This window comes from Manacus candei, unplaced genomic scaffold (assembly GCF_025592945.1).
Source record: "Manacus candei isolate 608988 ecotype Guabito, Panama unplaced genomic scaffold, ASM2559294v1 h1tg000011l, whole genome shotgun sequence".
Lineage (NCBI taxonomy): Eukaryota > Metazoa > Chordata > Aves > Passeriformes > Pipridae > Manacus > Manacus candei.
In genome coordinates this window covers 18,951,841-18,972,014 of record NW_026138059.1, presented here as the reverse complement: position 1 = coordinate 18,972,014, position 20,174 = coordinate 18,951,841, and the positions used below count along the sequence as shown (strand labels likewise).

General features: G+C 36.3%; 1 protein-coding gene across 9 annotated transcripts in view; it reads right to left on the bottom strand.

The window, feature by feature from the left end:
* ADGRB3 (adhesion G protein-coupled receptor B3) overlaps positions 1 to 20,174 on the bottom strand; it is a 459,474-nt gene that overhangs the window by 21,717 nt on the left and 417,583 nt on the right. For 5 of the 9 annotated variants that reach the window (XM_051777697.1, XM_051777701.1, XM_051777704.1 and 2 more), the window contains 8 exons: positions 19,260 to 19,326; positions 17,012 to 17,097; positions 13,468 to 13,566; positions 12,962 to 13,133; positions 5,001 to 5,096; positions 3,567 to 3,606; positions 636 to 1,279; positions 364 to 477 (listed from right to left, as the gene is read on the bottom strand). In XM_051777697.1, the coding sequence (XP_051633657.1) occupies positions 364 to 477; positions 636 to 1,279; positions 3,567 to 3,606; positions 5,001 to 5,096; positions 12,962 to 13,133; positions 13,468 to 13,566; positions 17,012 to 17,097; positions 19,260 to 19,326 (1,318 nt within the window). The remainder of the gene's footprint in view (positions 1 to 363; positions 478 to 635; positions 1,280 to 3,566; positions 3,607 to 5,000; positions 5,097 to 12,961; positions 13,134 to 13,467; positions 13,567 to 17,011; positions 17,098 to 19,259; positions 19,327 to 20,174) is intronic. The other 4 variants (XM_051777703.1, XM_051777706.1, XM_051777705.1 and 1 more) reach the window with 2 other exon arrangements.

The window sequence follows — 20,174 nt, the reverse complement described above, 5'->3', positions numbered from 1 at the left end:
AGTAATAACTGAAACCCTTTTAAAGGCTTTTCAGTTCACTTTTCCAATCTGACTGGAATCTAGGATACTCTACATGAAACCCACCTGTACCTATTGCACACATCAGTTGTACCAATGCCTGCACACACATGCAAACAAAACTAGATCAGTAAATGGTGAACTACTGGATGGAAGAATCTAAGATTTACACTAATGAGAGCAGAATCAGACCTATCATATCTGAGACAGATATGATTGTCAGCAATAAAATGGCAAATATTTTCAACTGCATGTGCTTGCAGGTAAGACCAATGATTAGCACTTGTATCTTGCAGGAATAGTTTTTCTTCTCATAGCAACACAGAATTTTCCAGTGCACTTTACCTGGTAGGTCACGAAATCCTCAGCAGTCGTGTGGAATGTTAAATCTCCAGAACTATATTTTTTCATACAGACTGGTTCTGAAACTTTAGTCTTGTTTTCTAGGTATAAACACTTCTGATAATAAGAGAAATATGAACAGCAGTGTATGATCCCAAACAACAATTTATACTGAATTAAAACATTAGCTTCACCCCTTAGACACAAGACACAATTTATTGTCTTATCATATAATTAGAACAACAGAGCATGCAATTTGTTTATGCACCACTGACCTCTAAAGAGCTCATTGATATTGTGGATCCAGTTTCGCTTCTTGATAATCCTGCATTGTCATCCAGCTCTGAGGCAATGAAATTCTTCACTGCTGTGCGGGGCTCAAATGGCAAATTCTGCATATGTTCTTGGGTGGGAAGATGCTGGTCTAAATTGATATTAAATTGGTCCATTACAGAGGGATTCATATTAAACTCTGGATTAACTTTGTAGTGCAATAGCCTTTCATGAGGCAAGGTATCCATGCCTATATTCATTTTGCTCTCATCTTTCAGTGATGGCTGGGTATTTACTGAGCCCCGGGGCATGACTATATAATCGCTTTCTATCATCCGTTCTTGAGGATGGACTATGTCCATATCTGCACCTCTCAAATTATCATCAGTGCATAAATACACAGTCCTCCGCAACTCACTGTTGTCTTTTTTCAAGCACTGATTGGCCAGTTCACTCATACTCATAGGCATGTGGAGCCCTGTTGGTTGCTGGATGATGACTTTGGAGATGATGTTTCCAGGCAAGGTTGAATAGCTCATTCCTTCAGGGTTTGGTCCCTTTTCCTCCTCTTCATCATTCAGGGAAATTCTAGAAAGTGTTCCTGTTATAGTAGCTGCTCTGCAAGGTCCAATGTCTTTATGCAGAACTGCGGGTCAGAGAAAAGAATTCTTACAACATGAAACCATGTCTACCTAACGCTACTTGAGGCTTTGTCTAGCAGTGCTTCCTTTACGAGTGTGTCTTCTTAAATCTTTTTCTATCCAATTAAAAACTCTCATTTTATAAATAATTTTGGAAAGTGCTTTTGTGTGGCTTTTTTTGTCGCTGTTTTTGTTCTCTTTTGTTTTTTAAATCAACATCTCTTAATCTGCTGTGTACAACTGATACAGATTTCTGACTAAGCTTCAGTCATTTATATAAGTTAAAAACACTCCTTCACTTATTCCTACTGCCTTACATAGATATTAGGTGACTTACAGCTTAAGCAAAAGCCTGCCATGTGGAACTCATTAAGGGTTTTCCAAAAAAAATATACTATGACATCTACTGCCGTTATTAACTCCACATAACCTCCCAGAAAATGTCAAACAGATTGTAAGGCAGAATCATTTTGTCAATCCATTGTAATGACCTACCATAAGATTACAACCATGAGCATGTGTCCCTGAGCTCCTAAATGTTCCTTTTCACTGGCTTTTAAAAACTCTTCTCTGTTAAATTATGTTTCAAAAAGAAGTGACGAAAGAATTACCACACTAGGAAGAAATTCCATTGGTATAAGAAAGAATATTTTGCTGCAGCTGAAAAGGCTATAAAGGATATAAACATGTTTTATAGAAGAGTCATAACCCACTTTTACTGGGCTTATTCCAGCTAAGTGCAAGGATTTTCTGGTCCTGGTTGAAAATATTTTAATTCACACCAGTGATAGTTTGCACAATAAAATCCTGCTCATGGGTTGAGACAGAAGGACAACTTGAAGTATGTCAGGTATTACATTTACATACATCCCTTCCAGCTGCCTAAGGGCTCTGATGACCCAGATCCCCCAGTGCCTGTCAGTTCACTGCCTTTTTCCATAGCAAGCAGCTCATAAGGCACCCCACTTTCCTATGTCACAGTAACTCTCATTTGTCCATTATGAAGAAAACAATTTGCTTCTAAACAGCGGTGCACAAATACTCGAATTCAGTGGCTGCTTCATTGTTTCCAGTGACACTTGTTAAGACATTTCAAACAGTGACCTATCCCAAAATTTTTCATTAAAAGAAAGTGAGTTTAAATGCTTATCTAGTAAAGCCTGCTCATAACTGGATTCAAAGTCCATCTCCTTAAGGATGCCTCTGACAAGGCTCCCCATACTGCAGCGTTATGTTATCAAAGGTAAGAAGTAGGAGCTACGTGGATATCGATTTTTGTCTGAACTGGATGGTGATAGACACCCATTTGTGTTACAGTGTACTATCCTATTCCCTTCAAAATACGTGTGCATATTAAAACTGATCTATTGGGAAAAACTAATATCATATTGCAAGAAACTCAATTGGTAGTTTTTTAAAGGTGGGTGACTGGAAACCCAGACTTTACCTTAATGAGATCAGCTTTCTTGGCTCCCCATACAGCAAAGAGAGAGAGTGTTCCCCAGGTGGGTGATGCAGAACTGCTAAGTCAGGCTTCTGCCCTGACTCACTCTGTGAAAAAGACACCCCCTCTCTTTTTCTCTCTCCATTCACTGAAAACCGAGGGTGTCTAGGCAGGACTGCTGCCCTAGGAAGAACTGCCCTTTGGGAATATCTCCTAGATTTAAAAAGTTCTGTAGGGTTTAAATGGTCATTTATTTCACACTGTACTTTATTTAACAAGGTTGGCAAATAAATTCCTGAAAATGAGTTATTTTTAATATGTGGAAACAAACATAGCTGACTAATTAAAGATCATACCACTGAAATATCTTTAAAAAAACCCAAGTTGAAGAATAAAATTTAATTTCCTTAAACTATTGTGGATTTCACTCAGAGTCCTAACAAACCCTCTTTAAAATTAACACAAATTGATGCATCCTTCATATACATAGCTGTTAAGATACCCTATTTTTTGTTTTGTTATAGCAAAATGATTGTATCACATTTGCTTGTGTAATAGGGCAAGGAAAGTTTAATATGTTAAGAGAGGTCTTCTTTCCAAAACTATTTGCTTTCCAATAGACAATCACACTTTTCATTACTTTTCAACTGCTGAATTCTAGTTAAAGGCTTTTGTAAGAATATGAAATAAATGTATTCATACAGTGACATCACTTTTCACTTTTTCTTTTTGATTGCATTTATAAATATTTTCTCTCAGTGGTTAAACCCTGATTTTTTCTGGTTTTCACTTCATAAGAAACTAGTAGAAATCTTTTTATTGGCTAAATATTCTCTCTGTGTTCTTACCTGACCGACAAGCAATGTCCACGTCCTTCTCAAAATCAGTCTGTAACGAGAAACAATGAAACAGAAAAGCCATTATTAATTAAAAAATAAACCACAATACATTTTTGGCAACTAGCACTTCCAGAATGTCCTACTTACAGGGTCACAGTCTCTTAAAAGTGGTTTCTTGTTGCTGAGAAGGTGAAGTGTATTGTTTTACAACAGCAGAGCTTTACAAAGTTTCCTAAAGTATAACTGGGTGGTTTTCAAAGTATGCTGCCTGACCAGAAAAAATAAAATAAAATAGGTGCAAGTAGAATATATAATTTTAATAAAATGATACAGTGTGTAGTTTTTAATGTATATGGAAGAATAACTTCTACATCTCATCTAAGGATCTTCTTTAAGAAAGCTTTTCATAGTAATTTTATGAACAGAACTATGAAAAATAACCTGCATACAAATTACTGTGAATAAGTGTAACCCAATTAGTCCACCCTGTTTGTAACATCATTAATCTGTTATGACGTGCTTATTTGTAATAAAACATTCTGTCATTCCTTACTACTTATGTAATCCCATAAAATTTTTTAGTTGTAATAGAACAACTATTATTTATTTTATTGTGCAAAAATTAATTGCAAGAACTTAGAATGGACTTTTAAAGTTGGAAATCAAAGCGCACTTTTCCCAGTTAAACAAAACTATTTATTCTGTTAGAGAATTCAATTAATTTTTGTTTTATTTCCACAAGAAGTTTATTACATGCAAAATGTTCAGTAAAACAGATCTCTCTCTTGCTTGTGGAGTCCAAACATTAAATTATTTTTTGAGTCATAATTTTTGAAGGGCATCTGCTTGATGAGTCTTGCATTTTTGCTGAGCCTTGCATATTTTTAGGGCCTGATTCTGTCCCCATTATAGTCAATGATAAACTGTTGTTGAAAGTGAAGAGACCAATATGTTGTCTTAATATACTACCTAACAATATTAGTAAATCCAAATTGACACACTGAGTTATTCACTATCTTCTTAATTCAAGACACTAAGTAGATTCCCCCTGTAGAACCTCTAGCGCTTTCTCTGACTTAGTTTGAAAAGAACATTTTTCAAGGCCTCATGAAAGGAAGACTCCCAAATGCATCAGCACTCTTTACATCAACAGTAGAAAAAGTCACTATATATAATTAGATTATTTTCACATTCTCGTGTAAAACTCTTTTGTCCTAAAGAGCACTGGTGGAAGATATTAATTCACTGTGCTCCACTAAATAATCACACCAATAATTTAAAACTTGCTAAGAGATTTAAGTAAGCAGATAATGACCTAAACAGACATGCTTTAAAACTGTGTTAATATTTCAGCTATGCATACCTGCCACATACAATACAGTAAGCTTTTGCTTTTGTCTAGGAACACTAAATTCATAGTCAAAGAAGAAAATAAAAGCTAACCATGATTTGAGCATGTCCATTAGGAAAAGAACTTGAAGAATCTGCATTGATTGGATCCTGGCAGTTTCTCAGCCGACATCTGAATGCATCTTGAACCTGTGAAGACAATACTTTATACCTACTGATTCTTGTGTAGCATAATATAATCTACTCCTATTAGAGATTTAATTAAACCATATGGAATGCAATTCACCTATTACCAGAATTAGCAAGTGATGATGTGGTATTCAAGCCAAATCTGTCTTAGTGATAATATTTGGCTTTGTCTTCTCATTCATTTTGGTACAGGTCTGATAACAGGATTAATAGATACACTGTTAACCATTGCAAAATAAAATGTATCTTCTGGTTGATCAAAATAAGATTCTTGAAAGACAGTTCTTAACAGTTAGTGTAATCAGACACATAGTGCTCTCCTTTAAAGAATAAGTCTATTTGAAAGATACTACTGATTCAATCATAACCTCTAATTCCACATATAGGGAATCTCATGCATATTCTCTAGGAGTAAAACTCAGATCAGAGAAATATCTTCAGCGTGAGCAAAAGAAGGACAGTGGACTCTTTGCATAGCAACAGATTTCTTGAAAGTAGAAAAGAATTCCTCAGAAATTGATGTTTACTTATACGATCCATAAAGTAAATTTGAAGACTTGTCCCTAAAATACATTTGAGGAATTATCTTGTCACAGGAAGGGCTATTTTTACTTCCATTTTGGGTGGAACATATATTTAAAGAAATACTATTATGTAACACTTCTGTCAGAAAGATGTGGTTCAACAGAGAGGTACATTCAAAAGGAAAATGCTGTTCCTGTTTGCTGACAGTAGAATGCAAAATATATTTTGCTGCTTTCTCAGGTGTACAGCAATAAGGACGGCAAGACAACTTTTGGAATCTAAAGTTTTACAGTGTGAATGTTGTTTACAGAAACACAAGTGTCCATATTAGATCTGTATAATTATATACCTGATTGCAAGAATGACTTGGAAAACGGGAACTTGATTGGGTGATCTTCAATCAAAACAAACTGATATAATTTCTTGTTTGAAAATGAAAGTATTCTCAATGAAATGCATATTAAAAACTACATTAATTTATTATCTGTAAAAATTACTTGATGTCATATTCAGAATAATCAAAAACGAGACAATTTCTTCTACTCATGGACATTTTGTGAAGAGCAGAAGAGGATAAATCATTAATTGTTCATGATGAGAAGCTGTCCCCTTTCAGTCCATCATGTTCTATTGCAAGTTGTTTAGGAGCTATCACAAAAGGGAAAATGAAGTAGAAAAAAATAATTTAGTAATTATGAAGCATTATTTTAAAGTGCTCAACCATTAAATGAGTAAGAGTGTTCCGCAGTCTTGATAAGTGACTGTTGAAGGTGGAGAAAGCTAAATATAGAGTAGAAAGGAGTGAAGCAAGGTGGGAAGGTTTGGATTAATTTAAAAACACCAAGACTTACCACATGTGGTAATTTAAAGTGTGCTGTATTGAGACTCAGATTTTGATTTTAGGCACTACACTTGCCTTGGTTTTCCGTGTGTTTGATGTTAATTTAATTTGGCATCTCCTAGTTGCTGCAAATTTAATCCAAGTCTTCTCTCACTTTATCAATGCTGAAGTTAGGTCACACTTCAGAGTTTTATGCACTTGGATAAGCACTGGTACAGTGAATTGACAAAAAATAAAATAAAAATTCCCTCTAAAGCATCCCCAGCTGTGCTGAATCTGATCTCAAGGCTTATGATGTTTGACTCCAAAGCATTTTTACTTCAGGACATACTGTTTGATCTCACTCTGTGCAGTAGGCCTCCTCATTTTTGGGACACTCTGTTCATAGAGCTTTCCCAGTTCTGATAGCTCCAGAGATCTCAAGAATTTCACATCCTTCTTTCACTATCTTCTGTATGTAAGCAGCGAATCTTAATTTTAGGATCCTCTTAAATACGCATGCGTTTCTGAAGTGCAAGCAGCATATGATTTGAACATGTTAACAGAATGTCAAATGTAGCCGTATTCATCATATTGACATATGTTGCAATTTCTAGGTGTCCTTGCCCAAGTCAGAAACAAAATGGTTGAACTTTCTAAATACCAGCTTAGTTTTCTCAAACTGCTTCTTCAAAATTGTTGTTTGAGTATGTAAAGGCTGTGCTGTCTTTACATTTTATACATTTTACTTTGAAACATAATCTTGTTTTCCCTCTCTTCCTTTTAGCATCAAAATACAAGATTTTCTTAGAGCCAGGCAGAGCAGGAGAGACAGATGTGATGAACGTGCAGATACCAGGGAAGTGGTTTCCTTAGCAACGGTAACCAGCTCCAAGCTTTTATAACTTACCCTCGCCCTACTCATGTACTTTTTATTTTTCTCCTGCAATATAGAAATGTGGGCTCTAGACACCAACGATGCATTTAATCCAAATGCTCTCTACTCTGCAGAGCACAGCTAAAGAAGAAAATACACATGGATTCCTCCCATCACCAGAATTAAAAGGAGTTACTGAATGTGATACAAATCAGCTTTACAGTATCTTGTGTTCAAGCAGATCAGGCAAACTATTTTGCTCAGATGAAGAATCTTCGAGGCTAACCTGTTGTAGTGGGTTTCTGTGGCTGGGTTTCAGTAGCAAGGGTGGGGAGGCTACAGGGGGGGCTTCTGTTAGAAGCTGCTAGAAGCTTCCTCTGTTCTGTGGAGCCAATGCCAGTCTACTCCAGGACAGACCTCCTGCCACTGGCCAAGGCCGAGCCAATTAGGAGTGATAGTAACGCCCCTGTGATAACATATTTAAGAACAAAAGATTGTTGCGCAGAAAGAATTCCAGCCAGGGAAGAGCAGAGTGAGAACATGGAATAACAACGTAGACACCAAGGTCAGTGCAGAAGGAGGGGTAGGAGGTGCTCCAGGCACCAGAGCTGAGGCCCCTGCAGCCCGTGGTGCAGACCATAGTGGAGCAGCTGTGCCCCTGCAGCCCATGGAGGACCATCGGGGTGCAGAGACCCACCTGCAGCCCATGGAGGAGCCTGTGCTGGAGCAGGTGGATGCATGAAGGAGGCTGTGACCCTGTGGGAGGCCCAGGATGGGGTGGGGTCCTGCTGCAGACCTGCAGCCCGTGGAGAAGGAAGCTCACGCTGGAGCAGGTTTTTCCGGGTAGGACTTGTGGCCCCTGTGGGGGACTCACGCTGGTACAGCTCATCTGTGAAGGACTGCACCCCATGGAGGAGAGACTCATGGGACAGTAGCCTGGGAAGAACTGCTGCCCGAGGGATGGACTCGCTCTGGAGAGGTCCATCAAGGACTGTCTCCCGTGTGAGGGACTCCATGGGAGCAGGGCAAGGACTCCTTTCTCTGAGCAGCAGCAGAAACAACAACTGACCATAACCCCCATTCCCATCTCCCTGCACTGATGGGGGGAAGGAGGGAGAACATGGAAGGAAGGAGGGGTGGGGGAAGGTGTTTTTAAGACTTTTATTTCTCACTCTTTGGCTCTTATCCTGTTAGTAATAAATATAAGCATTATCCCCACTTTGAGTCTTGTTTTGCCTGTGAAGGTAATCAGTCACTGACCTCTCCCAGCTCTTATCTCTACTCATGAATTATTAGCTGATTTTCTTTCTCTCTCCTCTGTCCAGTTGTAGAGGGGAGTGAGAGAGTGGCTTTAGTGGGTACCTGGTATCTGGCCAGAGTCAACACACTGCACCTCTCCTATCATTCTCTTTTCTGTAACACACACATCACCATCTTCCAGTGCCCAATAAGATGTTTAAACAGCAAGGTGAGGAAAGAAAAACAGCCCTAAGCTCTCTGGGCTAAGAAGACAACATAAAGCAATAATACCTAACCCTATTTTGCATTTTTTCTTCCAAAATTTCCAAGTGGTCTATAAGAGGTCTTATGCTTAAGAAGTATTATATTTATTTGAGAAGTAAGGAAACAGAAGTACAGAAAGATTTAAGTTCTTTCCAAAAGACACTGAATTGATGCTGGACAGAAATAGATGACACATAGTGCCGACTAAGTCAAACACTCAGTTGGCTTCCTAATGCAGCCCTGTCACACAAGATCTTCAATACAAAGTACTAGAGAAAGTAACAAATGTTTCCATCATTTATGTTTATATCAATATAACTAAGAGGAAAAATGGGGATTTTATATATAATTGTAGAACTCTGTCTTTTTTTTAATGTAATGACGATAAAGGCATACTAAAGCAGGGCTTTAGTCCTCTTTGTTTGAATTTTATGGTGGTATATTCCACCCCATTTTTTTTTTCCCTGACAGTCAGAATTATTGTTTTGCCTGTGCCGGTACGCTATAAATATTAGATCAATCCTGTAGGCTATAACTGAGATAGCTTTGTTCCTTCATCAAGAGTGACAAATATGTTGGCAAGGTTTCCCTGACAGGCATTGGCAGAGCTAAATGCTTTTGCAGACAACCAAAAGTAACAGACTATTCTTTCAGCTGGAAGGAAACCTGGGCAGTGCAAAGACAGCATTCCACACTCTGCATGATGGCCACTGTCTTGGCCTAAGGGTCTCTGGAGCTAGAAAGCCAGACTCTCTAGAGTCAGACTGAAACATAGCTTACAGGAGTTACAACTCTTTCTGCGTAGTAGCTTGTTGCAGTAAACAGTTATGTCTTTGATGCTGCAATTAGAACTAAGTGCAGACTTGAAACAAAAATTGTTTCAAGTGCATCAACTTTTACTCCTCTTCTTGAAGACATTTCTATTACTTTACTTTTCCTGTATGAAAAATCTTGCTTTAATTAATTCCTCAAGTGTTTTGTCCAGCTTGCAATTTAAATATGGAGGACTAAAGAAGATTCATTGTGTTCTGTCAAATAAGAGGTCAATCAGCAATATGCTTAGGCTTCTTTGTCTTCTACCACCATCACTATTATTAGCTTGACTGGAGATAGTCTACTGATTTGAGAATAAGTTGTCTTACTGCTCCCTAAGTTGGCAGGACTGAAGAAAAACTCCTCCTCCTTTTTGACAAGGGAGAACCCAATCAAACCTTAGTGTTTTTTGGACCTCACTGGGAAATCTTCTCATTAAGTCATTTTTTTTTAAATACCGTGTAGATAGATTATTTACCAGTTTTATCAATGCCTTTCTTCTAGAATCTCAGTGTTAAAACCAGGATGAGTAACTGCTGAGACTGACTTGCTGGAACAACTCCTCTCAGAAGTTAAAGGGAGTAATGATTCTTTGCAGTTAGATTTTATATATCTCTATATCGATCTCTCTCTCTCTCTCTCTCTCTCTATATATATATGTGATTTGCTAAAAAAGCAGTAAATAAAATAAACCATAACTACTGATTGCCTACACATAAACAATGAAGATTCTAAATTCCTGTATGAACATATTTATAATCACATATTTTTGCATATTGCTTGCACTAGAAACAGTGAGTTAAAATTGGTTCCAGCCAAGGTATCCTATGCATTTGAAAATTGAGTTTACTTATAGAAGAGACTAATTCCACCTCTATCACCACAGTCCTCTCTGCAAGTACGGTCAGACAAGAATGTTTCTATGAGCACTTCAGCACTGTCAAAACATTACCTGGGAATGAAGCATTGCAGCAAAGAGCTGTCATTAGAGTAAGAAACCTGTCTTTAATTCAAGGCTTAAGGAATTGTTGGAAGATGTCTGTTGATTTTCATCTTTCATCATTAGTCAAAATACATTTTTTCCAAATAATCTTCTGCACTACTGCACTGATGCAGGTTTCAACGTCTGACTTTTAAATTTTTTTATTTTATATTTTATACAGTGCTATGCTATGTTACATTTAGAATTTCTCATGACTTTTCATCTGTTTTTCGACAAAATGAATGACATCAGAATCAAAGGCTGTGTTGCTGTCTCTCTGAATCCTTACAAAGGACATGAGGAAATGGAATTAAGACACAAGGAAATTGAATTAGAACATGAGGAAATAGAATGAACAGGGGAATTCAGATTGGACACTAGAAAAAGGTTCTTCACTCTGAGAGTGGTCAGTCACTGGAACATATTTCCCAGGGGAGTGGTCATGGGACCAACCCTGTCAGTGTTCAAGGAGTGTCTGGACAACATTCTTAGTCATGTGGTTTAGTTTCAGGAAGTTTTGCAAGAAGCAGAGAGTTGGACTCGAGGATCCTTATAGGCCTGTTCCAACCTGAGATATTCTATGACTCTGTGAAACATAATGCTGTCATACTGCTTTGGTTTTGAATGTTCCACATGCAACCTGGAACTAAATATATATATTTTAAAACAAAAATTGTTTCCTAGGACAGTAAGTGGGAGGTAGAATGCACTTTCTAAGCTAATTAATAAATCCCAATGGATACACAAATTTCATAGACAGCAAAACCAGTATGAAACCACTATTCTTTCTACTGAAAATAGGTGCAGTGTCTTGCCATTTTACTAAAAGAATATGTGAAATGATGACTTTCAGATTTACAGATGATACTACCCTCTTTCACAGATGTAAATCTTATGGGGAAAGAAAATGCTGAAGAAAATAAGGGTATTGCAAGACAGTTCTAGACAAAATAGATTTGTCTTGAGTATTATCTTATTCTGCACATATTTTTATCCTGAACAAAAAGGAAAGTCAAAAGAAGAAAAAAAGAAAATGTATTAAAGGAGTAAGCCCTTTCCAACAGGAAAGCTGATAAACTAAGAAATACAAATGTACATTGCCTTTCACAGCATGACTAAAGGTGAAGGAATCAGCACAATGTAAGGTGCCAATTTCTGCAAGTTATTGATTTTTTCTTTAAAAATTGAAAACTTAAATCTTTGATAAGATAATCACCTATGCATTCTGTGCAGGATAGAGATATAAAGCTCATGCGAAGTGGTGCAGTACTGAAAGACTTGAATAAATTATGTTATTCATAATTATTTTTATGAATATACTAAATTTCAGTGTTTAAAGGGTGTCAGTGGTGGAAAGGGAAACCACTGTGTGAGATTCCTCACTTGGAGTTGACAAAAAACCCTTTTTGGAACATCTTCCTGCTTGTTTTAGTCCTGAGGTGCTTTCAAATAACTCGTCAGTCACAGGGAACCATGCTGGACAGTATAATTTGGTTTACTGGTGTGGTAAATATCCTGAAGCTGATAAATGACTAGCCCACAGACATGATAGTGGACCAGGATACTACTCTCCAGTCCAGCTCCACCTGCTCATTTTTGATAGACAGCCCCATTACTACAGATCTGCCAACAAAGCTGTTATGCTACTACTCTCAAATCCATCTCAATAAAAATGTGGGGTTAGTTAGCAGGTTAGATAGGTTAGAGAAGCTGGCACCAGAGCCAGATTAAAGAGCACTTGTGTAGGAGTTCTGCCCTCAGATTTCAGTGGTGATGAATCCTGAGGCAGGTGGCACTGAGCTGTGAAGGGCAAGCCAGGGTACTGGTTTGTCCTCACTGTTCTCAAAGCACTCATCTGTCTTCATCCTTGCTGTTCCCATAACTTTAGTATGTACCTGAGTTTGTAGAATGGTATATCTTCATGAATATAACACATCATCTCCTTGTGGCCTCTTTCAGGGACAGTATAAGCAGAAATAATTTTGTATTTGAATCTGTTTTACAGTGTAAAAATCCATAGCTTTTTGTCTTCAGAAAGGCATTTGCATTCACATTTCCCTATACTCACAATATTGGGGAAGCCTAACACTTGAAAATAAACTGTACTTGGGATAGATCAAAAGACACCTTGAATTAAGTTGGTACAGTTTTATACTGACATTTTGCAATTGGCATTAACTGATCTTCACTTCTCTCTTTCACTCATTCCTATACATCTCACCATAAAATACCTCAGTCTTTCCATGAAATATATTTCTGCAGAGTAAGCTCTATATAACATTAAAGAGAGTTGAGAGATTAACAGGAGCATAGCCCTTTAGAAAAACCGGGAAGCCATTCCTCACCTCCCTTCGGAGAATACAATGGACCATGACAATAACAAAGCCTTGTAACGAATCAAATACTGCAAAAAGTATCTGAAATAATATTGATCTTTTGTCTGTCATGGCCAGAACTGCAGACATCCAAGTCAGGGCTAGAAGTGGTAACACCACACAGGAACTCCAAAGGGATGCCCTATTGAAAAAGAGGAGAAAAGCAGCGTTGTAATATTGTAAAAAATTAATGAAAGCTCACTATTAATATAAAACATATTTAAGGATTTTTTAAATCAATTTAACTTGAAAATCACAGACAAGAGTGTAACATTCATACTTTATGTTCTATAGAATATCCTGTATTCAGTTAATAAACACAGTTGCAATTTCTTTTTTTTTTTTTTGTTAAAAAGTATTTAAATGTGCTTAGCACTATATACAGTGTTATAAAACACAGTTTTCATCATCAAACTATTGTCTCACATGCACTGTAAAAGATTTGTAACAAGAAGATGTAAATGATCAGGACTAACATGGCATTACTGGCGGTGGTGGCTGACAAAGCTGTTGTTGAAACTACTCCACACTTGGCACATTTGAGCGTCAAACCGCTATGAGGCTCACTCATCTGACTGCAAACAAACAGAACACCCACAAAAAGAACAAAATATTGAATTGTCACCAAAAAACGTTGCTACTGAAATTTAGCTTTTAAATATGACGTAATGCAGAAAAAGTAAGTAGGTTTATTCAGAATGAATGCTCTATGTTGTTGCAAAACTGTACCTTGTACTTTACATTATTGTTAGCTTTAAATGTTAATGCTAGGGGCTTCATTTCATGCAAACTCTATTTCTTCCATTTAAGCTAAAAAAGGCCCCAAATATCCAGTACTGCTCAGTACACTGAAGTAAACATAAGCACATGCTAGGGTAGACACACAAAGTGAAATCCCTCTATTCAGACCTGCTAAAAGACTGTTGCATTCAAACTTGCTTGAGAAAGAGTATAAGACACATAAAAGAGGGGTGCAAAGTATGAACCATTACAGAGCATTAGAAGGTAAAGAAAACTGCAAAATTTTTTCAAGCTTCAAATCAGTATGTATAGCACTGCATAGTCAGATTTATACTAGTGATCTGCACAGCCCACTAATATCTGGAGTGGTTTTATTCATGCCATGTGAAGGTCTGAATACAGGGCTTGAAATGTATGGAATCTGATGAAATAAATATCAGTTGGTACTATAAAAAAGTGTGACCTGTTCCGCTTCTTAATAAAACACAGTACACAAGCATTAAGCTCAAAGCATTTTGTACGGACAATTGTACCTTGGCACCTGTCAGAAGAGTTAAAGGGCAAAACCAGGAATTTAAGTTTTCTTTTTCATATAGCATGCATTCAATGTCCCGACACAACTAAATAAAGATTTTTGCTATTCCTTCTCTTTCTGCTATCAGAATCAGGAATAACCGTAACTGACTGAGATGCAACAGGAAGGGTGCTTTACCTATTCCCATCTGGAAAGTGATCAACATGGTGAAGATAGGTAACTCTTCATTTTGTTTCCCAGTTATTTCAACCAACAGAACTGCTTGTTATTGCCAAACCCAGCATTCCAAGACTTTTAACATACTGCCCAAAACAACACTGAACTCCGATGTGTTGCATTTTGATAAACCAAATGATAAACCATTAAAAAGTGCAGTATATTTCCCATAAAAATGCAGTTTCTTCTGTACAAAAACAGTGTGAACTCTGATCTTTTATAAGATGATTGTGGGGTGTGAAAATAACACAGTGAATCCATTTGCAACAATTAAAGATATGCATTAAAGAATGAACTAGAAAAATGCCTCAGGTAAGCATAAACTAAGCTTGGGAAATTACCTTTTGTCTTTGCCTGGCAATACTTCAACATTATCAGACTGGATTATTCTTTTTACCTCTAAAAAACAGCTTTGAATCTTGCAAATAATAATAGAATTTCATATGTATATAACCCAAATACAAATTTTCTGTCTGGACCTATATATATGCTACCTCTTTTGTCAGGAAAATGATTGAGAACATGACTTAGATCCATCACCATTTTTTCCCCCATGTGTTTATTCTCCATATGCTTATTAAGATGGTAAAAGGCATATGGAGTTAGTATATTTTGCCCCATTCACTTGCTTTAAATCCTACACCTGAACTTTTGACAAATATAAGCCCAATGTTTACCAGAAAGAATGAAGTTGCCTTTCTGAGCATGGCTGGCAAGAGACACTTGAGAAAGGAGTGACGATCACTTTTTTAGTGGAGGTCAAAGGCTGAACCCATTTCCATGTTCCAAAGAATAACTCAAGAGATATCATCTGCCAAGCAGTATCAAGGAATGCTGTTGCCAAACCACCATCTCATACTATCATACAAGTTAAGATTGTTTCTCATTACGGTATCTACATGTTCTCCCAGAATAACTGGCTTATTTGTGACAGAATAATCTCTACTTTATCCATTTATTTTAAAATTAAATTATTTTTAAGTAAAATATTTCTTTATTAAGTTGCACGACTAGCAAGCAAGTTATTTGTTTCATGAGGAAAATAAAGTATAAGCAAATAGATTTCTATGGCCTACAAATGAGTAGCTGGAAAAAATACAGCTAAATCTAAGTTTGAATACCTGTACAAAATGTACAAAGCCAAACATGTGGCTGCTCCAGCTCCTTATATCACTGGAATTAGAACATATGTGAATTTGAATTGGTGATTACTAAGTCATTGCTACTTTTGAAATAATTTGGGTAGTTTTGTAACATTATAGATTTCACTAGTGTTATTACAGAGTTAGGAATGCTGATGGAACAACACAGACAAAAAAGTAAGGTTAAGAAATTACTACTTTCTAATGAAAAAGTAGGAAAATGGAAGAAATAAAATTAAAACTTTTGGTACATGTTTGTTAGACAATGGTGAAAGAACTGAAAACCAGAAAGACTTAATTGAATTAATATTAAATAGAAATCACACCGGGTGAAGTATTTATCATAAATGTACTCATCTAACTAATGAACTGGACTTATTAGGAATGCTACTGTTAGTTACAAGGTAAAATAATTAAAAGTGAAACTGCAATAAATCGACCCACAGCAGTAATACACAGTAAAATGAAGATACCATTGCTTATCATTGTTAGCAATGTAAATATTGGGGGAGTTAACCACAAGCTGACCCAAAATACAATACTAGAAAACTTAACTGTAAAAAATCGTTATTCAAAGTATAAATATAGTTTCGTAAACATTAAGAAGGCGATGATGGACTTGTGAAATATTTTTCTCCAACATGTAATGAATATAGGTTTGCTGCTGCAGTACTCCAAATCATTGTCATCCACCGAAAAACAGTTTCCGATGCCACCACTGTCATAATTCTTTCTTCTCACGATAACAAACAGAATTTGAATGTAAATGCAAGTAGGTAATAATACTACATTTACCTTTTTATATTTTCAACTTTTAAACAATTTTTTTTTTACTTTGAAATTCTGTTATACTAATCTAGAAAATACACCTGTGCAGATGTTATTTGGATGTAAGAACAACGGCAAATTCTTAACATAGTCAAAATGGCAGAATAACATTGACCTCACTAAGGGATATATTGCTGTAAGATATATTTTATAACAGTTAACACAAACGAATAACATACCCTCCCATAGTCATTAAATTTGACAGCTAGACAAAAATAATCAGTTCCTTCAATACATACACTTCATAAAGCACTTTTCCTAATTGCAACAACTTTACATGTGTAACAATCTTGTGGAACCTCTGCTCAGATTTATGTTATTCTCATTTTTATTAACTTAATACTGTTGTACTTGTGTTTTATTATGTTTAGTTTGTTTAGTTGCATTCTGTCAGGATAATGCAACAGCAGCTTTTGAGATTAATGGAATCTGTTAGACACACTGTTATGCTGATATAAAAGTTCACAGCACAATCAAATGCATTTTTGGTGAATATCTGTAATTTAAAATTGGGGATAAAATTTTAATATGCTTTAAAATAACCCAATTGTTGCTTACCCCGCTCTGTGTTTGAGTTTTTTATCTAGGATTCCATCTCTGGAAACAAGCTTATTAAATACCAAAATGCCAATCACCATGTTGACCTGTCAAACAGAAAACAAATAGTTGATCTTTCAGTACCTGAAAGAAAATATTGTATCCTGTTACTTCAGAAAAAGGATCTTACAGGCCTGAAAAATGCCTCCTCTTTTCCTTCAGAAATTGTGTAGCACTGCCCCTGACCACACCAAAAGAGGCCATATTCTCAAAACGGTAACAAATATGCACCCTACAACAGGCTTGTTTTTGAATCTCGAATTCTATGTGGTATGAAGCTATATTTATGTACATGTCTGTTGGCCAGAAGCTTGAGAAATATAGCTTTAATATTTTGTCAGTTTTAATTGAAACAATATATCCTATTCCAGGAAAACCATTGAAAATTTGAGTTGTGTGCACAGGGAAGAGCTAGTCAGAACATATGATGACTGTAACCATGTTCGTTTTGAAACATTTGTGTCCCATGTGGGTGTTCCCACTTATGCAAAACCAGCCTGTGGTTTTCCATTTGTCACTTGTCTATGTCTATGTCACTAGTCTATGTTATTCACCAAAATGCCAGTTTTGAGCCTTATTTGACTGCAGTTTTCTATTTTTGTGGACCAGATGAATTCCTGGGGTAAGTCTGTTTAGCTCCATTAAAGTAAATGGTGTTATGATCACATACATGGGTTGAAGATCTAACCTAAAAAAATTTAAAGTGTTTCAGCAGTCAGACTTTGGCACTTAATGGACATACTAATGGCATTTAATGGACAACTTAATGACTGTTATTATCCATTTGCATTATTGAAATGAACTCTATGAACCTGTTTCTACACGGCCCTGCAAAGAGGTAATACCAATTTTTGAATCTACTAAATCAATGTTCCTTTTTTTATTTATTAGAAAAGGATAATCCTTTTTTCCTTTCAAACAGGTTTTTCAATACCTGTGCCAAAATACCTAATTGTTACTGGTCTGTCCTGCCAACTCTTCTTCAGCTTTATTTTCAGCATTAACATTTTTCAGCTGATGTTATATAATTCTTTGGCTTCATACACTTAGGCTTAAGTGGCTGCATGGAACAGCTCCTTCCACAGCTACTAGCTAATGGTAGGGCAAACTGCTACTGTGAACTTCAAACATCTCTGAACAAAGACTTGCCAATTACACAGAGAACATACAGTTAGTTCCATGTGAAAATTATGACTGGCTTTTCGTAAACATCCTTGGCTCCTCTACCATGACTGTGAGTTGTACAAAAGGATCCTGGCTTGGCTCCAGGCAATGATGAGACAAACTCTATGGGAGTAGTAAACATCCATTTCAGGAAAATTTATGTAGCTAAATAGCTATATCTTTGATGACTAGTAAGACCGATTCCCTTTTACAAGGGAAAATCAGAAATAAGTGGTGCTGATAGAACTATCATAGTATAAAATTGATGGAGTGGAAAGAGGAATTAGATTCAAAATCTGTAAGGGAAAAATGCTAAACAAATTATTGTGAAAAATCCATACAGACTGCAAAGCAGATGACTGATAGCCGATGGCACAGGTAGGATGCAATTTATCTTACCCTGAAGTAGACAGTTGAAATACTTCTGATGGTTTGAGCTCTAAAAGTGTGTATTTTTCTCCACTGACAATGAAAAATAGCTGGGATAACTAGATTAGATGCAGAAATCTACATTGCAGATGTCTACAATCGGGCAAAAGTGAATCCTACACCTAAATGCATTTCCAGAGATGTGGAAGATTAATACATAAACAAGAAATTTTTCCAACTATGACTTTTTTCTTTGCCTTCTAAAGCAGTAGCCATGGAGAACTTACTGGCTGGTTCCACTCCTTCTGTTGCTTTTGCTGGCACAGCAATACACTGCCAAGCAGCACTCTATCAAGAATGTCACTGAATTTCACAAGGAAGTGACAATTGCATAGATGCCGCTGATAATAACTCAGTGATGCCTGTAAAAAGTTTTCTGTGCCACTAATCAGTACATTATTCTTTCACAGCTTAATTTATAAACACGGAAAATTAATTGGTATAAAGTGATATAATCAAATGAATCATGCATTCAAAATACTGAAGGTATGTTAAACAATACTAATCTCAGTATTTACAGCAAAATGCAATGTTACTGTATAGCTAAGTTTTTATAATTGAAATAGCACTTTCCATCATTTCATATGAAAATACTGGAAATTATATTAATGTTTACCAAGACAACAGCAGCTGCAGGTCCAACGAAAGCATAAAGTAGCCCTCCTTCCAGAGACAGCCAACAGCTGTAAAGAACATTAGAGAACAACTAACACAAATTAAAAATAAGTATAACACATTGTCAAAAAACCAATAATTACTACAGCATGAGTTTTTTTGACATATGAGATTCATATGCACACACAAAAAAGAAATACTTTGTTGATATGATGATGTAGAGAGCTGAAAGGCATTTCCATTACCAATTGTTAATGTTTCAAAATCTTTAATGTCAATTATATATAAACTGAAATGCCTAAAACGCATTAAGAGCACAATAGAAAATAAATTTGCAAGTATTTCTTGAACCTCCTTTAACCATGTATGATGAGTTAAGTGAACAGGCCTTGCCAAGCAGGTGTCCACAAATATCTCCAGCTTACCATGTCTGGTAGTTCTATACTTAAAGCAATGAAGGGTCAAGTACATGTAATGTAGAACTTCGGGAAAAAAAAAGGTTTCTACATATCCTGTCATTCAATAATTACTATTAGAACTACATCTTCAAGACAATATTCCCATTAGAGAAAAATCATATATGATCTAACTGTTCTGTATTCTTTGGAATATTTCGCAAACAATTTAAATGGATGTTTTAAAGCATCTGAAAACTGTATTTTCTGGAGACCTACTAATCTTACAGAGTTTGTCATACCGCATCAGAGCCTTCACTGAAAACCATCAGATTTCCAAACACAGAGCACTTATAGGATCAGATTCTAAATATTTTATATACCATGATGTAAAGCTTTTCATATCTGCAAAAGATCAGGAGCTTCACACACTGAAGTAAATGCAGCTGTGCTATTTTCCCAGTGATTACACATTCAAAGAACTGCATGTTTATTTGAATGCATGATCACACCTACATATA